The 11,179-nt window shown below is 41.3% G+C and overlaps 1 protein-coding gene across 1 annotated transcript in view; it reads right to left on the reverse strand.

The window, feature by feature from the left end:
- Nucleotides 1-4,520, reverse strand: part of LOC134568159 (ras-related C3 botulinum toxin substrate 2) — a 37,998-nt gene extending 33,478 nt beyond the window's left edge. The window contains exon 1 of the mRNA XM_063426512.1: nucleotides 4,404-4,520. Coding sequence (XP_063282582.1) covers nucleotides 4,404-4,438 — 35 coding nt within the window. The 5' untranslated portion in view covers nucleotides 4,439-4,520. The remainder of the gene's footprint in view (nucleotides 1-4,403) is intronic.
- Between the last annotated feature and the right edge of the window lie 6,659 nt (nucleotides 4,521-11,179).

Raw genomic sequence — 11,179 nt, forward strand, 5'->3', positions numbered from 1 at the left:
GAGATATAAGCTAGGGCTAGTTCGCTGAGTTATAGTCTGCATCAGAAACATTTGTGGAGAGATGTGCTGGAGGTGGGCAAGTATGAAAGGGATGCAAATTCTAGCTTTATGTTGTAATGGGTGTGGGAGGTGAATTGCGTGATTGATACTTTAAGAACAGGTTGCAGAAAAAATATATAGTTTTTGGACTTAAGAAATGTGGGTTTAAAATGAGGAAGTATGCCGCACAGGAATAGCAAGGAATTTAGCCAACTATACAATGTAGGGGAGTTTGTTATATTCCTTAGCGTGGCAAAGGTTTAAAAATAATTTCAGGAAGTATTACTTTACTGAGAGGGTAGTGGATGCATGGAATAGCCTTCCAGCTGAAGTGGTAGACGTTAACACAGTGAAGAAGTTTAAGCATGCATGGGATAGGCATAAGGCCAGGGACTAATGAAAGTATTTAGAAAATTGGGCAGACTAGATGGGCCGAATGGTTATTTGTCATCACATTCTATGTTTTCTATTTGTAGACTTTAGCACAGCAAGTTAAATGATTGGTATATATGTTACATTCAAACCAGCCTGGGGCAGAACAAAATTTGGCACGCTGTTCCCCCATGTACCACTACTCAGCCCCTATCCACCCTGTCCTCCTGTCTAATTCAACAACTGTAAAAACTAGTATTGGTTGACAAAGTGCGTTTACATATTTATGATTGAACACTTCTTAATGCAATAGAAAAAATTAACTGGTGATGCATTCACTCATCTCCTCTGTCCCCCCCTCCCAGTATATTTTGACAGAGTAAGTCCCTGTCGTCCAGGTAAAAAGGTGCCTACTCTGCCTTAGTCAATATGCCCCCTGTGAAAAGCCATTGGCATGCTCCTCTCACCGCCCCTCACCTTATGGTGCCTCCAGGTGAGCCCATGATTGGCCCTTCACGCTTTAATATTTTGCTGGCAACTCCCCCCTCCCTCATTTTTTACGCTACTGTTTGTACTGTAATTACAATTATTTATCTAGTGGCAATTACAACATATTCCACACCGCTGTACAATAGGTAAAACAAGGCAAACAAGTAATTCTAGCAAAACACTTTTGACAAACGGTAACAGTAGATGAAGAGGGCCCTGCCCAAAAGAGCTTGAAATATTCAAGTATGGATGCTAATGTGAATTTGTTGGTAATATTGAATAATAATACTATCACTATATTAGTTATATATATTTTTTTCCCCAAGAGCAGCATTCATTTGGACAATGACATCTGTCTATTTGCCCACCATGTATACATATACTACACAATTACTTCTGTGAACATGCAGTTAAAAGGTTACTTCAAGCATCATAATCACTACAGTCCGCTGTAGGCATTGGTATGTGGGGAGTACACTGTCCTCTTTTCCCAATAAAGGGCAAATCATTTTGCAATGGTTTGCCCTCTTACCAGAGCCCATACCGGTCACTGAGGCTCCTTGCAGAGTCTTCTTTGGTGAGGCTTGTGCAGAGTTACAGAAAGTTGGATGGCATTCCTGTCATTATTCATTGGCTAAAAATGTCTGCTGAGCCAATACATGACATTCAGTGCATAGACATATGCAGAGAATTGACATAAGCCAGCCAGGATCTCTTGTTCTGGGTTGGGTAATGGTGCCCTAATGACACTGCAGGAGGTGGAATTACACCTCCAGCATCAAAGTTGTTAAACTCAGTATGCTCAGCAATTCATAGAAAAACACTGCACATATAAACACCATGATCACTTCAAATCACTGAAGTGGTCATGGTATTTGGAGTAACTTCAACCCCCCCCCCCCCCCCAGCATTCACTGAACGTAGGCAGGTGGACACAAATTGCACCAGAGGCCACAGGGGTATTTCTGCCCGAAGAACTGGCAGGTAAGCCTGTAATAAAAAAGGCTGCTTGTCAATAATCCTGGGCAGCCCATTAAGGACAGAGCATGCAGGGAGAACTGTTTCAGTACTCTTTGCATGGTCCTGGTGCCCTTAACATAGTGTGAGCATGTCTATTATGATCTCACTGCGCTTTTTGGGCACAGTTCCCTGGTGACCCAAATGCAGGACACCAGAGAACATACCTGGGATAGGGACAGGGCCATAACATTGGGACTTTTCCACCAGAAACTGGAGTATTGGGAAGCCAGAAAGCCTTTAACCCCTTAAGGACACATGACATGTGTGACATGTCATGATTCCCTTTTATTCCAGAAGTTTGGTCCTTAAGGGGTTAAGCTCCATTCAGAAGCAAAATGTGTTTGGGATTCTAATATAGAGAGACACGTAGAGCCATCATATTTTGAACCTGTAGTCTCAAAGAATACAAAAAGAATGCTGAACTTGATGGACGCACGACTCTTTTCAGCTATGTAACTATGTAAAACCGCTAGTATGGAGCAGTTTGTCTGATAGCTGCTATTTATTATACAGACTACTTGTTGTTGCAAAACCAGATTAAAAGTATCCTATAACCAAAAGGTCAAAACAGACTTCAGCCTCACCCTTACTTGCCTCTGACCTCAAATATAAGAATCACTTCCTTTTGCTGTTACTTCCACTTAGCTCTTATTCGTTGTATGGAGAATTGCTGTTTGCTAGTTAAGCAGTCTTTTGTGTTTTATTACATTAAACCAAATCATCTCTCCATGAAGGTTTGTGTTCTGAGATAAAATTCATAGTCAACAAATGTACCATTTTTATATTTTGTGCACTATTATATTAACAACCTTTATATTGATTACATTGTAAGCTCAAGCTACTCATCAACCTACCAAATTTTGTAATTGTTTGTCTAATTTATTGTTAATGTAAAATTCCCTTCTTTATAACTTTGCAAAGCACTGAGGAATAAATTGGTCTTAAATAGGTTGGTGCTATATAAATTCTCCTAATAATGACAATAAAAATAAAAAGGTCACAGAATAAACAGGTTGTTGTAACATTTTATAAATGTTATCATTTTGTTATTGATCACTAAAGGGAACAGACAGATCCATGCCAAAGAATATTTTTGTCGTTTAAACAAAGCAAGTACAGCAAGTAAACTTCTGTAATCTAACACCACAAGGAAGAAAGAAGTGTTTTAGCTTGCAAGCACGTTTAGGCAGAGCCCTCAGTTCCCGTATGTCATACATGTTTTATTAGAATGTAATGTTTGTCTGATTTTCCTATTGTACAGTGCTGCAGAAAGTATTTGCGATGTAAATATTTGTAATTGTAATTTGTTTTTTATTTATGTATTTAAAGTACTGCTGGAATAAGGCCATTAACTATTTGAGTGTAAGAGTTGTTAGTTAGTCCCAGCCTCCCGGCACTCGCAATAAACGCACGCAATAAATGGGAAATTGCGGAAATCTTAGAAGGGCATTGCGCACTTTCCTGTTCATTGTTTTTTGTCTAAACATTGCAATTATCTTTTTCACTCCAGACAATTCCTTGTTTAGTGAATAAGACATTTCTGTGTTTAAATACATAGCTATGCATATAGTCTAACGTACTTTATTAGATGATAAGATTTTATATATCTTATATTATGTATAACATTGCCTGTAAATATAAATTATACTTAAAATAGTTAAATAAAAGACACTATACTTATAGACACTACACATGGGTATAGGTATAGTAAATACACCATACATAAGTATACACTATACTAATAGACACTATACATAGAACACTGTGTATTTTAAAATAAAGCAACAACTGCACATAATATATATAATAGAAAGGTGAGAGATGTGTATAGAAACATTATCAGGGTTATTTACTAAAGTAAGACTTCAAAGGGAATTTAAAATGAATTTCCAGTTTAACCCCTTAAGGACACATGACATGTGTGACATGTCATGATTCCCTTTTATTACAGAGGTTTGGTCCTTAAGGGGTTAAGGCCGGAGTAGCTAGATTAACAGCTTGGCATACTTAGAGAATTGTTTGGCTATTATGAACCTTAAATTTAAAATTCACTTTGAATTCTAACTTCAGCAAATAAACCTGAATCTGTTTGATTGTCATAGACAACCTTTACTGTTAATTAAAGTTAGTGTGGGCATTAAAGGAAATTTAGAAAAAAAATCTATTCCTGGACAATCAGTCGATAAAAACTTTGGTTTCTATGGTGACTACTGCACTTCTAAAACACTGCCACCAAGTTCTTCTTTATAAAATGCCACCATCATTCTTAAAGCAGAATAACTATATTAAAAAAAAAAACACACATTTACTCGAGGTCTTTGAACAGAAAAACATATACAGGAAGTAAAGACATACTATATGAAAAGCAGGTGCTGCTTTTTTCATTTTAGTTTTTACATTTTTAAAAAAATATTTTCATGCTGCATAATCTTAACCCATAGTTTACCCCACAAGCTAAATACCCCATCACCTTGTACACTTACCCGTCACCAACCACCACACACTTAATGGCCTGCATAGTTGAATTCAGGAGGTAAAACTTCAACTACCACCAAGAGACAAAAAGGAACTAACTACATCAGCAGATAGACAGGCAGCTAGAATGATGTCGACCGCAAGAGTGCAATGCTATGAAACAGGAAAAGATATTTGCTCAACCATAGAGGAACTTAAGCTTGTAACCCTTCCATTGCCAGAAACCTCATTTTCTAGTTAGCTACCCACTTGAGTAAATATGTATAAAACAAATGGGGCAAACATTGTGATGATTCAGCTTGCCTCTTCCATCCCTGACTATTAAAAGGCAGCTAATTTACATGTATATATGACCCATAAAACATCATATACATCACAAAAAGGGTGAAACTTTTTATAAGACCTATATACATTTTACAATCACAGTGATAATGTGTGTTTTACAGGTTTTATATTGACTTTAGTTAGTTTTGTATGCACCAATTTGGTGGAGCAGAAATCAGTTAATTTACTCAGAAATCTTAACAACTGACAATAAAAGTTATAAAAAAAAAAAAAAAAAGGTTTGAGAGTTTAAAATTTCACACTATTTAAAAAAACAAAATCACAAGTGAGCGTTGTGTTAGCATAGTGTGTCACTTATTTATTATTCACCAGTTTACCATTAAAAACATGAAATATTAAAAAGCAGTTTATTATACATTTGATTTATTTGTTTTAAATAGTTTATAACTGTCAACATGGGTTCTTTACATATCGTTTGAAAGGAGTGTACCCTGCAAGTATACATGTGGACTACAGTTGTGCCAAGGGCAATTACCTCATGCACTCTGTGAATCAGGCACATATAATGTATAATCCCCACCTAGGATTCTTTGGCCCATTCTTCATAAGGATAATAAACAGAAAGCCAGAAGGTAAAAATAATAAATAAATAATAGCAAAGGTATATGGCACACTATCACGGCACAATAGGAGGATTGGGGGCGCGCACTCACTCACTCGGTGTCCTCGGCGTCCTCAGAGTGGGGTGTGTGCTTGGCTTCCCCAGTCACTGGCTAGTATATAGGCCCAGAGACCCATCCTTGTGGGAAGATCCCCCATTTCTCCTATTTAAGTACAGGGGTTCTGTGCGTAGTTGCTATGTGGACACCCTAAGGATCACAAGTCTGGATTTGCCATTGTTAACTCCTACAAGCCTGTGTCTGCCTTTGTTAACCCTCATCAGCTTGAACTTGCTTTTGTTATTCCTTACCAGCCTAGGCTTGCCTTTGTTAATCCTTACCAGCTTGGATTTGTTTTCGTTAACTTTTACCAGCCTGGACTTGCCTTGTTAATCCTTACCAGCTTAGACGTGAGTTTGTTAACCATTACCAGTTTCAATTTGCCTTTGTTAACCCTTACCAGCCTGGACTTGCCTTTGTTAATCTCAGCCTGGACTTGCTTAGGCTAACCCATGCCACCCTGGACCAGTGTTGGACATTATGGGAAACTTTGCCTATTTTGTTTATCAACCTAAGACTTTATACTTTTGTTTGCTTATCCTTAGAAGGCGTTCTAAACATTATTTGTTTGATGGTCCTGGTCCTATTCCATTTGTTTGCTACTCTTTTCCAATGTATGCCATTTATTTTATCAATAAGACTTTAAGTTTAAGTGACTGTGTTTTGTTCAAATCTGTGCATACTGAGCCCATTCACCACAAATTTGTGACACACACTAATTATAATAGGGTAGCCAATAATCCTTTATTTTAAAAATAAGAGTGAAATTATCTGTAACGGACCGTTTCATCAGACAAGGGGTTAAAATCCGTTTAGGCGATATGCCCCTTTCTGAGAGACAGGCACAGCTACTGCAGAACACCAAACTCCCGAACTGGATACAAAATAGCACTCCAAACTGGAACCTCACGAATAGCTGCTAGCAGATGAACAGGAAAAGCAGACATCAGCTTACACTCCTAGCAATCAATCTCCAACAGCATACAGTGAATCCCCCCAAGAACGAGATAAGGCTCCGTGTTGAGGGTCAAGCAGTGGTCTGAGGTGCTGGCACACCCAGCCTGGTTTTTATTACGGTTGTGCACATACAGGACACACCCAGGGGGAGGCATAAAATAACCAATCAAGTAACAGTACAACCCACACATCCCCTCCCCTCAGATAAGCAGTTAACATAATTATTACATACAGTAAAAATACAGTTTCCACACATACTCTGTAACTTTAAAATCATACATCACATTCACATAAAATACATATCCACAATCAATCCATTCAGGGGAACAACATATAAAAAATGGCATGAATCAGACCAGGGGTTCAACAGTTAGTAAAAGTATATTTTGGGCCCTGGCTGGCAGCATGGCAAAATCTGGCTCACACAGGTTTTACAGAGGCCTCTATCCTGGAGACAATGGGGGGGGAAGTAATCCAATTATCCAGGGATAGAGGCAGACTCCATTGAGCACATGATTACACAAAGACAGTAAAACACTTTAAAATACATAAAGTTACTTTTTATACATTAAACACAGACATGTAACTTATCCCCAGATAGCTCAGGTCTGCGTGCACATAATTAGGTGAATGGCACGCAGACCACACAAATACAGTTTAATTGCCATGGAGCCAAAGTCTTTTCCCATAGTCTTTCATTATATGAATAGGCTCCATGGCATAGCTATCTGGGGGTATCACCGCTCACACAGGGCAAGTACCGAATGGCCCCACTGTGTTTAAAGGGCCAGAATGAGTGACATGCACTCTGTTAGGGCCGAATACGTTTTTTAAAAGGGCCCAATCTCCCAGGGCCATAGTCCAAAGGCAGCAGGCGGGCAACCAGGCTCCTCCAAAGCAATGTGGCGAGATTGGTCTCGTCACATTATCGATAACACTTTTCACCACACAGGGCTTTGTCAGTGGAAAAGAAAAAATACAACCTGGCAAACAGATAATAGGATATACATTCATAGCAATTACGAACTTGGCGCCAATATGATGTCATAATCATGTGACCATATGATTATATATTACAGAATAAAAAAAATGTATTTCGTACATATTAATGAAGTATATATTACAGAAAGCATATGTTGTAGAAAAATAGTTAAAGCGAGAATGGGAACAGCTGTAAAATTAAAAAAAGTCACGTGGTGCCCGACGTCTACGCCGCATCACATGAGCGTGAAGCAGGGTTATTGTGAAATGTAGTATAGAGCGGGAGGGGAGGATCTGAGAGGGTGGAACTTAACGTTGATTATACCAATGCAAATATATTATACTTCATCTGGAACATGGTAGCAGAGCTAAATATTGAGAGTGGTTGCCACAAGCCACATGATCAGCTGCGGCTGCAAACAGTAAATGAGAGAATGTACAGAAGAAATTGGTCGCCGCAAACCGCATGTTCGCAGCCATATAACTTTGCGGCCATATTATGAGGGAAAAGAATGATAACAATGGTCACCACGAATCGTGTGGTCGATCGCGACGGCCATAATAAACAGGGCCGTCTTTAATTTTGATTGGACCCTGGGCAAGCATTTACTTGGGCCCCCTGACTACATAAAGATACACACAAATACACTACCTGACACACATGCAGATACACACTGACCGCATATAGATACACACAAGAACATACAGATACACACAGACTACATATAGATATACTGACACACACACAGATACAAACACTGACATACATGCAGATACAAAGGTACACACACTGATTAAATATAGATACACCGACACACACTGATACACAGATACACAACCTGACACTCATGCAGATATACAGATAAAAACACTGACACATACAGATACACACATACACACACACAAACACAAATGGACAACATACAGATACAGAGATACATTCTGACAGACGTACTGACACAGACTCACACACAGACAGCCATACTGAAACACACACACAAAGACATACTGAACCACACAGACACTGATGGACTCACACACACACACACAATCATACAGATACACTGACAGACATACGGGCACATATACACACAGACCGATGGACATACTGAAACACACATACACACAGACACTGACAGACATATTGACAAACACAGACATACAGAACCACACAGACACCTACAGACTCACACATACATACACTGACAGACATACAGACATTCTGGCACACATACACACAGACAGACATACTGAAACACACATACACACATTTTGACACTCACAGACAGCCATACTGAAACACACATACATACTGAACCAGACAGACACTGACAGACTCACACATACAGACATACTGACACACTGACAGACATACTGTCACACATACACATGGACAGACATTCTGGCAAACCTACAGACATACTGAAACACACATACACACAGACACACACACATACAGACATTTTGACACTCACAGACAGCCATACTGAAACACACATACACATACATACTAAACTACACAGACACTGACAGACACACACATACAGACATACTGACAGACATACACACAGACAGACATACTGGCACACATACAAACAGACAGACAGACATACTGAAACACACATACACACAGACATTGACAGACAAACACACATACAGACATTTTGACACACACAGACAGCCATACTGAAACACACATACATACTGAACCACACAGACTCACGCACACACAGACATACTGACACACTGACAGACACACACACATACATACTGAATCACACAGACACTGACAGACTCTCACACACACAGACATACAAATACACTGACAGACATACTGGCACATTTACACACAGACAGACAGACAGACATACTGAAACACACATACACACAGACATTGACAGACAAACACACATACAGACATTTTGACACACAGGCAGCCATACTGAACCACACAGACACAGCCATCCAGATACACTGACAGACATACTGGCACACTAACAGACATACATACTGACACACACACTCAGACACTCATGCAAAATGTGATAACCATCCTCCAGTATCTTACCTTTTCCTGGAGGGTGGCTTCCCTGGGATCCAGTGGGCTGGCTGGGGTGACTGGGAGTTAAGCTCTCGCTCTCTCCCGGCCTGGCCCCCTCCGGAACAGCTCCTTTTCCGACTTGTAATTTGGTAACATTTCCGCCACTTTCTGCTTATACCGGGGGTCTAGTAGCTTGGACACCCAGTACAGGTCGTTCTCCTTCAGCCTTTTTATATGAGGGTCCCTCAACAGGCACGACAGCATGAAAGACCCCGTTTGCACAAGGTTGGATGCCGAGCTACTCATTTCCCGTTCCTCCTCCTCAGTGATCTCAATGAAGGTATGTTCTTCCCCCCAGCCACGTACAACACCACGGGTACCAGATAGGTGACAACGAGCACCCTGGGATGCCTGTTGTGGTTGGTCTTCCTCCTCCTCCTCAAAGCCACATTCCTCCTCTGACTCCTCTTCCTCACAATCCTCTTCCAGCGTTACCGCAGGTCCAGCAAGCGATGCTGATAAGGCTGTTTCTGGTGGTGATGGTGACCACAACTCTTCCTCTTCACGCTCATCTATGGCCTGATCCAGCACTCTTCGCAGGGCATGTTCCAGGAAGAAAACAAATGGTATGATGTCGCTGATGGTGCCTTCGGTGCGACTGACTAGGTTTGTCACCTCCTCAAAAGGACGCATGAGCCTACAGGCATTGCGCATGAGCGTCCAGTAACGTGGCAAAAAAATTCCCAGCTCCTAGCACCCCGGTCATACAAATATTCATTAACGGCTTTTTCTTGTTGGAGCAGGTGGTCGCACATTAGCAGTGTTGAATTCCAACGTGTCGGGCTGTCGCAAATCAAGCGCCTCACTGGCATGTTGTTTCGCCGCTGGATATCTACAAAGTGCGCCATGGCCGTGTAGGAATGCCTGAAATGGCCACACACCTTCCTGGCCTGCTTCAGGACATCCTGTAAGCCTGTGTACTTCTGCACAAAGCGTTGTACGATCAGATTACACACATGTGCCATGCACGGCACATGTGTCAACTTGCCCAACTTCAATGCCACCAACAAATTTGTTCCGTTGTCACAAACCACTTTGCCAATATCCAGTTGCTGCGGAGTCAGCCACTTTTCCACCTGTGCGTTCAGGGCGGACAGGAGTGCTTGTCCGGTGTGACTCTCTGCTTTCAAGCAAGTCAAACCCAAGACGGCGTGACACTGCCGTATCCGGGATGTGGAATAGTACCTGGGGAGCTGGGGAGGTGCCGTTGATGTTGAGCAAGACGCAGCAGCAGAAGAGGACTCAGCCGAGGAGGTTATGGAAGAGGATGGAGTAGAGGAGGTGGCAGCAGGACTGCCTGCAAGTCGTGGAGGTGTCACCAACTCCTCTGCAGAGCCACGCATTCCATGCTTGGCAGCCGTCAGTAGGTTTACCCAATGCACAGTGTAGGTGATATACCTGCCCTGACCATGCTTTGCAGACCAGGTATCAGTGGTCAGATGGACCCTTGCCCCAACACTGTGTGCCAGACGTGCCATTACTTCCTTTTGCACAATCGAGTACAGGTTGGGGATTGCCTTTAGGGCAAAGAAATTTCGTCCAGGTATCTTCCACTGCGGTACAACAGGTACCTTCCACTGCGGTACAACAGCCACAATTTTTTTGAACGCCTCAGACTCCACAGGCTTGTATGGTAAAAGCTGGCGGGCTAATAGTTCAGACAAGCCAGCTGTAAGACGCTGGGCAAGGGGGTGACTTTCTGACATTGGCTTCTTACGCTCAAACATGTCCTTGACAGACA

This window comes from Pelobates fuscus, chromosome 7, assembly GCF_036172605.1.
Source record: "Pelobates fuscus isolate aPelFus1 chromosome 7, aPelFus1.pri, whole genome shotgun sequence".
Taxonomy (NCBI): Eukaryota; Metazoa; Chordata; class Amphibia; order Anura; family Pelobatidae; genus Pelobates; species Pelobates fuscus.